Here is a 15,541-nt window from a genome sequence, read left to right as displayed (position 1 = left end):
AAAGCTCGTGACAACTGAAAATTATTTCACTCGAGACATAAATTTGATAACTGGTAATTCGTTTATTATCCTCTATATATGTTATGTATAACATGTGTATGTTATGTTATAATTTAAATAATAATCTTGTTAAAATCTTATAGATTGTGGACTGATTTCTCTGTTGATGCTGTCAGAATGCATCTGGGGGTTTTTTTCAAAAAATTTTACAGACAAAAAGGGGGGACATCTCATCCCTCTTGAACTCACCCCCATGGCTGCTTTTTCATTTCGAGTCTGTGGACACACTGCACCAGTTAAGTACTCCCAAATTAGTTTCCATTGCTGATAATGTTAACATTTTGTAATGAAACTGATCTATAAACAATGTATCAATCTTCTAGGGTAGTACATAATAATTTTAAAAAAAGTGTTACATTATATTTTATTTACTTGCAAATAACATTATAGCAATTGGCATTTAAGATAATTAAATAATGTTTTTATTAGTCAGCCCCAGTTTTGCAGACTAATTAATTTGCTCTTTTCAGTGGTACACTAAATAAAATATATTAATTTATTTGGAATAATTAATGGTATTTGCACTTGTAAAAACACATAATACAAATTGCATGTTAGCTATTAATAGTGAGTATAATGTGCTTGGACATATTTGGGGGTTTTTTGTTGTTGTTTTTTACTTTCTAGTATTTTTGGTACAAATAGACCACTTCAGAGTTCCGATTATTTCCAGTTTAGCGCAATGAATTCTGATACTTCCTGATTTGAATTTGTTGTTTTTTATCATAAGAAAACCCCCAGAGAAAATGTGCATCGACTGCACAGATATAATCAGCTATGGTTTTATCATTATTTTGTAGACAAATAAATTCCAAAAAGTCCATCAAAAGCAACTCATCGTGGTATGAATTTGCTCTACCTCTACTGTCTCACTTTGGAGTGTGCATTGATGAGAAAAAGTTGATTTTGATACATGGCTTGTGTTTAAAATAACGCATGATTCAGAACGTGGTATTAAAACAGCTATACCAAGATTTACTAAAAACAATAATCGATTGTCCAACTTATTTTTCTCTTGTTTTCTTTTCTCTTTTTTAGATACTCTTCTTTATTTCTTCAGGAATGTATTTTGCCTCCCAATATTTTAAGATTTCCTTTTCATGTCCCACGACTGCAACCGTATGGCTTATTCAATAGTCCTGTTTTTCCGGATCAAAAAAAACCTCTAAGAAATAAAAAAGTGAATGATTTTCTACAAAAAAAAGAGAAAAAAAAAGACAATGGGTTATAAGAAAAGAAAATAATGGGACAATCGAGCAATGTTTTAGTACAAACAAAAAATGTTGAGGGCATATAGCATATTTTGACATTACATTTTGTATTATGTGTAATTTTAAAAGTAAGTCGTGTATGAAAAAAAAAATACACACAGTAGACAACATAATTTTTATTTGCAAAATTTTAATGTTCTACCGCTGCATACGTGTTCCGCTATTCAACTTCAAAAAGTGGGATTTAAAAAAACAACCAATTTAGTCACCCGCTGTACATATATATATATATGTGTAAACTGTCTCAAATTTCAGATATGTTCAACCAAAACTCTACAAATCTGTTATTTTGTGCAGACTGTCCCAGAAAATATTTGTCATCTAAATCTGAAACTAAATCAAATGACCAATGTAACAAAACACACCATGTCTATGCTGGCACGAACTACAGATCTGGCAGGAGATGGTAGTATAGAACATGTTCTATATTTTGACAGCTCACCAGACTGACCAGACTCGGTCTTGGCTTCTATGATTTTGGTCTGGGGCTGTAAACAAATATAGCTCAAGACGTATTGCAGACATTTGAATAGTGTTTTAAAGTTGTCAGCTTATTGGAATTAATTGGATATGCCATAATTATCTAGTAGACCTAGTAACTTTTTGACATTAAATGTTGCAGTACAAATTAATCCTATTTAATTAGCTTACTATATTTTAGGACAAATTCAAAATTTATCCTATAGTTTTAACTCCCACTAACAATGAAATTTTTCATTACTCCAAGGATTATTCCAAAAGTCAATTATGTAAATATAAAATTCATATAAAAACATTAATTTATAAAATAGTAAACCCATACCATCTGAAATAACTTTTTTGGGGAAGTTCAGTGTAAATAATAAAAATATTTGTAAAACTGCATAGTTTAAATCAGGTTTTACGGCAATTGATGGAACATACAAGGTAATCTGAATGACAAAACCGTAATACGACATCAGGGCAGTATCTCGAATGGGTATTTGGCAAAATAGTGGATGATTCCATCAATCTTTATCTAGTGCTTTGTCTATAGGACAGCCACTCCCAAGGAAATCCTTTACTGGAGAGTTCATCCCTCTTGCATTGCCATAAAGAAGACTGCTACCCCCAGACTAATTGACTAAAACACGCAGTTCTACTTTTAAGGCTTTAGTCTCTTTGTACTGCGTTATCGATTACTTCAGAGACACTTCAAGTGTATAAATTGGTTGTTCTAGCATTTTTCTTTACCCCTGTATTAAACATATTTAATCAGTATCATTTAATGGTAATTTGTAAAGAAACATTTCTATTTATAATGGATTTCTTCTCTTTTTTTAATGTGTTTTGGATTAGTATGGGTTTAAAACTTAATAATATTTTTTTTAATATGAATTTTAACATTGTTCATTATAAAGTTACATGCTAATTCATCGTTTTCCTTTTGACGCAAACAGACTATATACATTGTTGAATAATAACCATTATATTTTCACTGTGCAGTTAAATTGGAGGGCTAGTTGAATTTGAGAAGGTACAATAAGATTTTTCTTCAACTGGCCCTGCTGGCGACCATGGTTTTCATGTTAATTTTCAACCCTGGAAAATACATGTTAAATGTAACTGTAAATGTTTTAACATTCAATACAAACTCAAAAGTTAGAAATATGCCCTACTAGTTTGTGGATATTGTCCCCAAAAAAGACAAGTACGTAGTTTTATAAATATCTAATCAAAACTAGTAGGGGGGGGTTGGGGGGAATATATATATATATATATATAAGTTGACGGACAACGGACAGACACTAGACAACTGTACAAGAAAAGCTCTGCCAAGGAAATCCTAGTAGAAGTTTTAAAATGTGCTATCTGCATCTCATATTACCAGCATATATCAGTATCTTTAATGTAATATGAATAAATGTTGTTCCCAGATTCAGGCATTTGTCTAATTCGAGCAAAAACCAGTCTGCCCCCCAACAAAAATGGGAGCCTGTACTGTAATCATGTTGCAGCTATGTTATTCAGTGGAATATGGTTGCAGTGGGGTGCAATTCAAACTCGTCTATGGAAGATACCTGGTAAAAGCTCTCTCTTTCTCTCTTTCTCTCTCTCTCTCTCTCTCTCTCTCTCTCTCTCTCTCTGTCTCTGTCTCTCTCCGTGTCTCTGTCTCTGTCTCTGTCTCTGTCTGTCTGTGTGTTATTGCTAATGTAGATATCAGGGTATCCTTAAATAATAATTTATTCCCATGCATTATTATAACCATGATTTTATTGGCACCACACACACGCGGCTTCGCCAGTGCTAATGGGCGTATTGTAATCTGGATCGGAAGGTGGTGTACTATATGAACCTAGCAAACCCTTTTTGTCTTCATTTTTCCTAGACTCGTGTATATGAATAACCCAATATTGCACTGTAAGCCTCAGTGGGTAATGGGGGTTTGTCTGACCCCGACTCCCCCCACCCCTCCAGCTAACTCCCATCATAATAGCTCCATTGACAAATGTTATACTGAAGCAAGAAAGATTTATTCTAGGTGTCATATGACAAAAACTTTTATTAAGACAGGCATAAATTTGTAAATATTCTAGTGAAGACCCAACGTTTTTCATATTTAATTCATATAAGTATACAATATTTATATGACATTCCGCAAGTATTTCACCAAAATATATGTCTTTATTTACAGAACAATCTATTTTAAAATCACCACCAATGTACTTTAAATGTAAAACAAGCCATTTCTAGGCAGTATTGGCCTTTAACTGGGTCTGTTTCTGCAATGTCTTGTATGCGCAGTTTGGAACTCCAAAGTCGTAGGACTATTGTCAACAACGGTCACTTTTCACACCCTTTTTTTTTGGCTTCGTACACAATGAATATAGCATATCTTACTGTAATTTCACTTGAAATCCATATTTCGTAAAAGGTACAATTTTTTAATCACCAGATTTTCGTAAGACATATTCAGCTGCATTAGTAATGTTCAAACAAAATATTTTCAACAACAGTTTTGCATTGGAATTCTTAAAATGGAAACGTCATGTACCCAGTTTATGGTTATTGTAAGGAGATGCAAAGTGATGTCATTGGAATACTGACATCATTCAACTGCAAAATTAGCTATATTATTACAATGCTTGCCACACTAACATAAAAACTGATCTACTAACCTTGACCCCTGTCAGATTTCTATTATCCTATAACAAACAGACAATGCTGTTTAGTTTTTATAATTCTGGACAAAATATTAATTTAAGTTTTAAAAGATGAAAGAAATAAAAGTACTTTTTGTTAAATATAGTAAAAAAAAATACCATTGAATATGTTTTATTTATTATGTATGAAGCCAAAACAAGTGTCCAAAAAGTGACTGTCATTGACCTTAGTGGATTAAAAAAAAAAAATCTACAAGCCCCGTACTAACAGTACAACAAATATAGTTTGAAGTAGATATGAATTGTCTTCTTTTGTCCTTAAAATGCTCCATCTTCCTTAATGATGTAATTTTCTACATGTAATACATGTCAAACAAATGTAATTTTATGACCGGTATAGCTGCTAGATCCAGACGTAAACTTACGGTGTTTTGTGAAATTGGCTCCTGTACATTACTACTCTACAAATATTTTTTATTATTATGTGTAGGGTTAGCTAGGGTTTTTACTCCAGCTTTATAGGGTTGTCCTGGTATTAAATGTGTTTTTGGTTGTTTTTTTTAATCATTTTATTTTTATTTTAGATTAACAAAAATTCAGTACCTTGACCTTAGTATGGCAACCATAACAATGAATAGCTTGGAGGAACTGTTTTCAGTGTGTCGTGACTTGAGGAAAATAAGTCTGGAAAATGCAGATGTTAATGAAGCAATTTGCTGGTGAGTTGTATGTTAAAAAACCAAAACATGGTAAATTTCTTTTTCGTAAATATTGCATATTTAGAAGAAAGATGTGGGTGTTTTTTTTATTTACCAAAAATCTCTTCAAAGAAAAGTAAAGTAAAGTTTGTTTTAATTAACGACGCCACTAAAGCACATTGATTTTTTATCTTATCATCGGCTATTGGACGTCAAACATATGGTCATTCTGACACTGTTTTTTTAGAGAAAACCCGCTGTCACCACATAGTCTACTCTTTTACGACAGGCAGCAAGAGATCTTTTATTTGCGCTTCCCACAGGCAGGATAGCACAAACCATGGCCTTTGTTGAACCAGTTATGGAACACTGGTTGGTGCAAGTGGTTTACACCTACCCATTGAGCTTTGCGGAGCACTCACTCAGGGTTTGGAGTCTGTATCTGGATTAAAAAAACACAACTGGGATCTGAACCCAGTACCTACCAGCCTGTAGACCGATGGCCTAACCACGACGCCACTGAGGCCAGTTCTCTTCGAAGAAGACTATATTGTTTTTATATAGATAAATACAATTAAATTTTTATTTTACTTCAAAATAGGTGTAAAGAAACATCTTCCATTTAAAATTACTTAGTAACAGTATTTAAAACATTAGAAGCTGCTGTAGAGTCAAAAGCTGCTGATGCAGACTTTACCTACATAATATTTGTACATAACCACAGTGCTAAACAATGTTTTTGTTCATAACTGATTAATGGTAGCATTTAAATAACTAGATAGATAGAATAGAATAGATGTTTGACACCCCAGCACAAAAAATACATCTACTATTGGGTGTCAAACTATGGTAAATGCAAAAATAATGAGGTGATCAACATCAAGATAAAAATGCAACAGTGAAATTACAACAGTATAAAGAACTGCATAAATACAAATATCACAGATAGGTAATATTAAAATTTATAATAAAATTCAGTATCATGAAGAAATTGCAATAAAAGTTCAGGATTGAATCGAAATGATTTTAAATAACTAATGCAAAGTATACAAAGTATCCCCATTTTGAAGTAGTTTATTTCATTAAAACTCTTTCATTTTATTATCCTTAGCAATTATTTTTAAATGTTTTGTGGTTGGGTTTTTTTCAGTCACATTGGCGAAAACAAATATTTGCAGACGTTAAATCTTTGTATGTGTCGTGGAATCACGGCCAATGGTCTTGTGCCAATTACATCAAACTGTCAGAAGTGAGTACTGTGCCCATTTTTTCATCCAGTTAGATGAGTATGTTATGTTGAAGGCAATGTCCTGAGTTTGTAACCATTTTAAGAAGTTTCCAATTGTTTGTTTTAGAAAACTAAAATGACATGTTAAATCCATTTTCTTGTTTAAAATACCAACATCTATATATCCAGTGTGTGTCCAGTTGTGTGCTTTAATATGTTTGTAGTAGTCATTTTTTATTCTACTTTGTAATACAGTTTGGGCTACTACAAACACCTTTTATTATACGGACATTGATATTCTCAACAAAGTGTATTTAATATATTTTCATTAAAAGGCTCTGTTTGTCGCAAACAATGGAAGAAAACTCAAGACAGACCCTTTAACTCAATTTGTTGATTTTATTTTCTCTCTTGTAGACAAAGGTAAATAAATAAATCCTTAAGAATCTTAATCTGGCTATTGTAATGCAACAGGATTAAAATAAAACAACCACATAATTTCACAAATATGATTCAAATCTTACTGTAGTGTTGATAATCAGCAGATAGGAATATTGCTTGTACTTTAGTACTTAAAAACTATTTAATTATAGAGATTGAAAACAAAGCCTAAGAAATACATATGTGTAATAAAATTTAAAGCAAATGGTTACTATTACAATTTGGGTGTGTCCAATACACTTTCATCATAATAACGGAGTTTGCATTAACAGTTTGTTATGTTTTTCAGCCTCGAGTCACTGAATCTGTCTTGGACATCTCTGCCACGTCACACCATTGTGTACCTAGTTCTCTGTCTTCCTGCTAGTCTGACAAAACTCAATCTTAGTGGTTGTCGACAAAATATCACTGATGATGGTATGTTACTAAAACCAAAACCATGTCACAAAATGTTAATAAAATATTGACTCCTAACCACCACTCCAGATCAAACCAACAACAATAATGACATCCTTCATACATAGTGCTTTTTGAAATCCATTGTGTATTGGACAGACTGTACATATTTATTACCGGGTAACTGAATTTGTTGATAGTTTTTGTTCATTATGTACTGTGAATACTGCATTTAGTGGAAGATGTCGGATTGCAGTAGTTAACTTTTGCTTTTGCTTTGTGGTATATATATATTTTTTTATATACACATTGGGCATTGATTTTTAGTAGGTGATTGAAGACTTCATACTGATTGCTATAAATTATAAACTGATTCTGAATAATTTCATTTCTAACTTTATAAATATTGTAAATCCTTCTACATTTTGGTTTGTTATTCCTTCAGGAGAAAGTAGGTTAAACCTCATCCATAAATCAATGAGAGACTATTTTATGTTTCAGATTAGTTTTTTTGTCTTTATAATCTAAAAAGTGAGAATGTATAGATGCTTCCTGTCCCCAACCCCCTACCATACAGCATTAGCTGGGTTAGAAAACAAAATCTTGACAACAGAAACACTTTTCTAGTTGTGTTACTTTGTAACTGCATGAGCTCATTTTTTTTCAGATGTTTTTCAGCTGTGTAAAGCCTGCCCCAAATTGAAGGAACTGGATGTTAGTGATTCCACAGCTCTGACCTGCACAACTGTGCACCATGTTGCAGACAACCTATCACAGCTGGAACATTTAGCTATCAGTCGGTGCTATCATATTATGCCACTCACAATACCGTAAGTGATAGTGATGAACTAATCTGTTAAAGGGACATTCCCGAGTTTGCTGCATTGTAAGATGTTTCCGACTAATAAAATATTTCTATGATTAAACTTACATACTAAATATATTTCCTTGTTTAGAATATCAGTGTCTGTATATTCAAGGTGTTGCTGGTCGTCTTAATATTCGCAAGAAGCCCAAATTGGATTTTGTACGTACGAAAAAATCCTTTTTAGGAAATAAAATAAAATTTAACCTAGTACAAATATTAGAACGATCAGAAACACGTTTAATATACAGCCACTGATATTTTATGCAGAAAAATATATTTGATATGTAATTACAGTCGTCAAAAAGTCTGTTAGTTGATAATATCTTTAAAATTGCAGCAAACTCAGAAATGTCCCTTTAAAGGAATACATATTTTGGTCATTTGTGTTTGGATATATGATTTACTAACTACTCTGCATATAAATGATCCCTTGTTAATGAAAAATACAGCAGGTATGTGTAAACTAGCACAGTTTTAAAGTCCTCCAGCTACCGTTAATATATTATGAATAAATCTGCCTAAACCAGTTTAGGATGCAAATTCAAGAATATGAACAGCTTATGTCACAATTAGTTCTGTCTACACCAACATGCGATCTTAGCTCTACTGTCTGCCTGTGGTCCCCTTTTAAACAATGCAGTAATTAGACACCAAAGTGTTATGAAATAATCGCACCTCTTTGAAGGCTTAATAAACAATGATCCACACCTGTTGTAATGGGTGTAGGTTGCAAGATCAATGAGATTATTATTAGTATTATTTGTTCATACCTAACTCTGTATCATACCAATTTGGTGTTCTGTCAAAACTAGTACCTACATATATAAGAATGACGCTTCCGTTTGCATTGTCTTACTGAATTTACAATAGCGGAGCAACCATAAAAACCCGGCAACGTATCAGATTCTCCTTACATTAATGAAATTAATCTAGAAATTTTTATCAAATGATCTGTGTAAACAGAAAGATTTATCTTTGATTTTTAAGATTGGAAAATGTGAATAACTTTCAGGCTTATACCAATCACTAAAGCAAGCATTGATTAGCCTTGTTTTCACATAGTGCAAATGTTTGGTGAATATGACATTTTATTTACATGTCCTCCTGTTTTGTTGTTAAATAATGGCAGTACTCTCTTAACTATTGTTTGCTAATAATGCAATTACATGTGGAATAAATATTTGCCTTTAACTGAAAAGTCAGTGTCTGTCACATGCCTTTGTACTGCCATTCCACAATTTCTGTCAAGACAAATATATAGGTTAAATGAAGCCATTATTAACTTTTACGATTTCTATTTACTTTTTAACTAATTAGTGTTTTAGTCGTCCAATGTGTACGTTCCTCAAAATGAAATTGCCCAGTAGGGGACATGTATTGCTTTATCAGTACTGCTTGTTTTAATTTGCTATCAGTAACATGGACATGCATTAAATGACAATACGTTGGAAATAATCTTGTGTTTAAATATTTGTTATATTTTTTCAGAGTACTTGCCAAGCTTCCAAATCTTTTGGCTATTGATGTGTTTGGAATGTTACGTGAAGTACTGTTGGAGCAACTGAAGAAAAGCATGACTAGAATTGAGATTAACAAATTTCCCTTCTCTAGTATTGCACGACCCACTACCGGTATCAGAAGAACTAGCGTATGGGGGCTCAGAGTTAGAGATAATGTTATTTGATTGCACTGCCCATACCACTAGTAAATGTGATTTCTCAATAATAATGTGAAGTTGTGATATTAAGGCAACAGTACTGAAATTACGTGATACTTTGATTAGATCTCAAATAGTCAAACTCATTCATTTGAAGAGACCAAAACAATAAGTTTTGAGATCAACAGCATCGCTGGTGAACGATAGAATTTTAGTTTTTAATGATTGTATATTACATTATATACACTACACAAGCATGAACAAAGATGTTTACAATTCAGTTGAGACTGAAATATACATAATGTATTAATAATTAAAAACAAAGTGAACGAATAAGTCCCTATGAATATTCTTAGCACAAACCTTCATGCTGAGATTTTCTTTTCTTAAAATAAGCATTTAATCACTACATTTTTACATTTGAAAAGGTGACTTATTTTCAAATAATGTACATATTATATTGAAACAGTTGGACCAAGAACATAACTTCCAACCAATTCCCTAAGTAACTGTGATAATCTTTAAAGAGAGTCAGTGGTGATTTCCAGATACTCATCTAGGAATTTTGTACAGGTCAAGTTTCATTTAATGCTCAGATATTTCCCATTCCGTGAAGATATTTTATTTCTTAATTTGACACTTTTTTTGTTTCTTCTTATTCCATATAAAAGATCCTCCTGCCCTGTCTGTGGATTGGTCCAAACACCTCAACAATTAATCAAATTGCTGTACTCGCCCATTTTAAGAAATCTCATTAGAGAATTATTAAAATACTATTAAACACTTGAGAGAAAAAAATACAGCCCATTTGGTTGTCTTTTAGGATGTTCAACTCGGTGCACATGATTGGGGAGAGGGATACTAAAGTTAGAGGTCAAGTAGAGTATAACAAAAGAGGAAACCTGTAATTTTCCATCAATTTAAACACTTGGGAAATTATGTCTTACACATGTGTAACTACATATATTTACAAAACCTGACACATCTGTGTAAGAAAATCAAGCTTCAAAAATTCAGTACTTAATTTTTCAGCAATGACATAGAATCCTCTTTCTTTTTTTTTCTTTTTTTTTTTCTTAAGCATTTAGGGATAATTTTTTGGATAAAATATTCACTAATATTTATTTACTTAATTTAGCACACTACAATTTTATCGCCATTGTCTTTGGTTTGTCATAACCTTTTTTGTTGGATTGTCTAGTTCAGACTAAAACATAAATTTGTTTACATCTGTTTTTATTAAGAGTTGTTGGAATGGAATTCCCAAAGTGGGCATTCATCGATGTAGTTTGGTTTCTGTAAACATTTTGAAAACTTCATTTATGTAATACTAAGCCCATTACAGCCAGCTACTGGCTTTTTAAATCTTGTTGAACATTTACCAATACATAGCAGCTTTTAAGTTTGAGAATGATATGGAATTTCAGCCACATTCTCGATTTTATTAACAACTAGGTTTTAAGATATGGTCTCATATTTTGCAAGCCATTTGTGTGTGTTGGGGTTGCAGGAGATAACCTTACAAATAGTAAAATGGATGTTGCTTATAAGACTGAAATAGATTTCAGACTTTGAAAAGACAAAAATTCAAATGAGCACTTGTTCATTTGTTCTGAAAAGTGAAAATCTGCTCGAACAAACAAATGTATGTTGGTGGTTGTCCAGTATATAAGTAAAAATATTCAATAGAGTTTCATTTTGAGCAATCAAAAACATTGTCCATTTAATTGAATATATTGGTGGACAAGTCTTTGTAGATGTATTTGTCAGGTGGATTAGTAAAACAAATTCTGCTTATTTTTTGCTGAAATTTCTTTATTAGAACCGCTGAAGCAATCCTTTTTGACATGAAGAATGTAATATATCTGCAATTGCCACAAATATTTGTTTGTTGACAATTTTATTTTATGGCAGTCACTTTGCAAAAAGTCATACATTACATAGCTTGAATATTAGTGTAAAGTAGAATGTTTGTTTTTGTGAGGTTATCTTCAATAGAATGAATGTTCAGTAATATACTTCATGATATCTTTAATTGGAAGAGAGAAAAACCTTTACATTGAAAAGGATTACTGATGTGCAGAACTTCACCTGAATGATTTATTATAAAATCTGCTAATTACATAATTTCAAACATTCTGTATGGTTGGTAAAATCAGACAGGAGGAACGTGTACTAAGCATTTTAAAAATGGGTAACCTTTTGTCTGTTTAATACTGTATTTGTATTAACGTCTTGGATTTATGGCATAATTCAGACTAAAATGCTCTCGGGGGGTTTTTTCCGTTTTTTTCTTGTGCAAAATTTGGAGTGTATCTTTGATATTGAGGGTATTAATCCTTACAAACATCAGTGTGAGAGTTTAGTTAGCGTCGGATACAGTCAGGGCTTCTAGAAAAAAAATTTAATCCACTAGCCATGGAATCAGTGATCTAAAAAATTTACTAGCCACAATTAAATATTCACTAGCCTTACTTTACTTTAAGTTAATACAATTTTACTAAATATAGTAATAATCAAATATGTCACCTAAAGAGGAATGTAGAGCTTAAAAACACTAACGTTGGGGTGGGGGCAGGATATTCATATTTACAAAATAGACTTAACTGCAACATTAGACAATATCATTTTTCACTAGCCGTCTGGCATGGCAACAGTAGTTATTTACTAGCCCAACATTGAATATCACTAGCCATGGGAGTGGGGCTACCATAATATAGAAGCCCTGATGATACAGTAAGTTGGGACATTTTCTAAGCATGGAAAGTCAATGAAACTGTAAAGTTGGGTTCTTGAAAATAAAGATTAGCTGATAATAAAAAATATATATATTCCCATTTAAAATAACAAAAAGATGTATTATTATTAGATTATGTTGATGATAACCGAACAATATTTTTAAAGCTTATTTAAAAAATGTAATGTAAGTCGTGGAATTTGATTGATAAAGAAGTTTATTATCCCTAAAGTTGAAAATATCTTGGTTTACATCACACTAGAACATAAAGTGGGATGTAACACCTCAACGTTATATGATTGGCACACCTTACAAGAACTAAAGCTTATGACAATTGAACATTATTTCACTCTGGACATAAACATGATATAAAATGGAAGCTCATTTAATATTCTATAAGTGTAAAACTGGGAGATTAATATAGCACACAAAACCTCTGATCATTTTTTATATTCATCCAGTTTGTTTGAAATATCTTTGCAAAGTCATAAAAGATGATTTTTGTGGAAATATATATTTTTTATTTGTCAGAACATATATTTTGTTTCATTTCTGGTATATTTGAAATAAAATGTAATATTTGTCATAGAAGCTAACTGGCTGACCTCGCGATTACAGTGTAACTGAAGCATAACAACACACAAAAATTTAGGCAGCATAATGGATAGAATACTTGTGTGGTTTTCCGTATTAGCTTCAAAGTGAATGAATTAATATTTAACAATACCCCAACACAAAAATACACATCAGCTATTGCGTAGAAATGTCTTTAAAATATCTCATTATTCACGGCTTAATTTCTATAACATTAGTTTCTGCACAAACCTCACTCATAAGTTTAATATGCAAAGTGGTGTGAATAGGGCAGACATTTGATTAATTTTATCATCTGTTGGTGAAAAAAACTATTATCCACCTCACTCATAAGTTTAATATGCAAAGTAGTGTGAATAGGGCAGACATTTGATTAATTTTATCATCTGTTGGTGAAACACTACTATCCTGTGAAATTGTTCTTATGATATTGTATTTGTTTTTTAAAAATTTTAAAGTAACTTTCAATTTGTTTACATTTGAAAATTTTATATGCAATTGTTGTTGCTGCACTTGTTTGCATTTATTTTGTTACATTAAGATTGAATGATGTTTGCAAACCTTGAATTGGTATGTGGACATGTACTGTGTCTTCATTGTGTTAGTTTTTAGACCAATCTATAATAATAATAATAATATCACATGATTTAAATTTCGTTCAGTGTCTGACCGATAATAACATTCAAGTGGATTCTTTATAAATCTTATGGAAGTATGGTACTGTCATGTAAATTCTCAAGAGTTGTAAACGCCCATATCCAGTTAAAATGTTTGATAATCATAATGGAGTCCGTTTGATTTTAAGTACCAGTAGTGTATTTGTATTTATATGACATATATTTAACAAAGAAATTGTTAGGATACCTACGGTAAATTGTTTTTCTTCTGATTAGATACTTTTTGAAAAACATATTCATACCATGATAGTACATGAACTTTTATTGACATGTTCAATAATCATGGTAAAAAAAAAAAGAAAGGATATTATTATTTATTTATTTTTCCTTTTTTTTTTTTTTTTTTTAAATAAACTATTTTTAGAAGAATACGGTTAGTGATATTACAGAACCAATCTAAATGTACAAAATGTGTTTGATACAAACTTGTTCTCAAATCCTATCATTAGTTTTTCATAACTGTTGGACAAGATGGTTTAAATGAAAATTATTGTACAGAATAGGTTGTCTGATCTTGTTGTCTGTTAAAAGTTGTTTTGCATAAATTAGATTTTAATATTTTTAAAAACAAAATTTATTAACTTTTGTTGCTGTTTCTCCCAGTTCTGTTCGTTATTTTGTTGAACATATTTAATGCGGTGTTTAGTCAAAGTTGCTTCTATTGTATATACTACAGTTTCTGGTTTGTGTCCAGTATTTAAACTGATAAAATATATCATTTGTTTTAGGTGGTCATTTCATTTTACTGGTACATTATATATACATTTTATAGTAACTGTGCCTTAGCTAATTTATTAAATGTTGACATTTTTAAAACATGTTTCCGGTATGCAATCATGGTCCAGTTTTCATTTCCATGTATATAAAGATGTACTGATGATCACTATTTATTATCATGCAAGGAAATCATGATCAAGCATAAGCATAATTGATAAATTTATGTACATAATTTTCTTTGTTTAAGGTTGAAAATGAACAGTTCTGTAAACACTCAGGGCTGTATTAAAATGGGGTGGTGAGGTAAACACTCAGGGCTGTATTAAAATGGGGTGGTGAGGTAAACACTCAGGGCTGTATTAAAATGGGGTGGTGAGGTAAACACTCAGGGCTGTATAAAATGGGGTGGTGAGGATAGGAAACAGCCAATCAGCAATGTTTTTATTTGGGGTAGGAGTTAACAATTTGACACAAGCTGTCATTTCATTTGCAGATGCATTTATCTTATTGGCAGCTGGAAACTGTAAACAGCTAATTTATACTGCTTACTTTTGTAACTTACATTTGAATGGGGGATTGGGAACTGTCAAAGTTGTATATGAATGAATGACACTCCCATTTATAATTGTGGAAATGTTAGATGAAGGCAACACTAAAGGGAATCTTGACTTGTAATTTGATGATTAACCCAGTGTTACAACATGTAAAGTAAAGTAGTTTGTGGTGGTAATTGGTCATTATTTCAGATACTCAAACAGGTTACTGGTAGTCATGTCCAATGAGTGCAGTCAAGCTGATTGGTAACATCCTGTATTGATGCTGATGTTATCATTTTTAGGTAAAATGTGTTATCCATATTGTCAAACCTGTATTGTTTTTAAAATTAAGTTTTATAATCACAAAAGCTGAACGTAAAAAAAACCCTTTATTTTGAAAAGATATTTTATATGTTATTTAACTTTATCCCCTTGTATACACATATTAGGATACTGAAATTAATGAAGACACTATAGTGGGTGCTTGTGATACTTTTATATCATTTAAAATGAAAATGAGCACATGATAAAAGGTTACT

General features: G+C 31.6%; 1 protein-coding gene across 1 annotated transcript in view; it reads left to right on the top strand.

Annotated features, from left to right (window-relative positions):
* LOC121374647 (S-phase kinase-associated protein 2-like) overlaps positions 1-12,217 on the top strand; it is a 38,841-nt gene extending 26,624 nt beyond the window's left edge. The window contains exons 7-11 of the mRNA XM_041501755.1: positions 5,038-5,172; positions 6,302-6,400; positions 7,110-7,237; positions 7,884-8,046; positions 9,573-12,217. Coding sequence (XP_041357689.1) covers positions 5,038-5,172; positions 6,302-6,400; positions 7,110-7,237; positions 7,884-8,046; positions 9,573-9,768 — 721 coding nt within the window. The 3' untranslated portion in view covers positions 9,769-12,217. The remainder of the gene's footprint in view (positions 1-5,037; positions 5,173-6,301; positions 6,401-7,109; positions 7,238-7,883; positions 8,047-9,572) is intronic.
* Positions 12,218-15,541: the final 3,324 nt, after the last annotated feature.

The sequence above is a fragment of the Gigantopelta aegis genome, chromosome 6, assembly GCF_016097555.1.
Source record: "Gigantopelta aegis isolate Gae_Host chromosome 6, Gae_host_genome, whole genome shotgun sequence".
NCBI lineage: Eukaryota > Metazoa > Mollusca > Gastropoda > Neomphalida > Peltospiridae > Gigantopelta > Gigantopelta aegis.
This window is presented reverse-complemented; position numbering and strand designations above follow the sequence as displayed.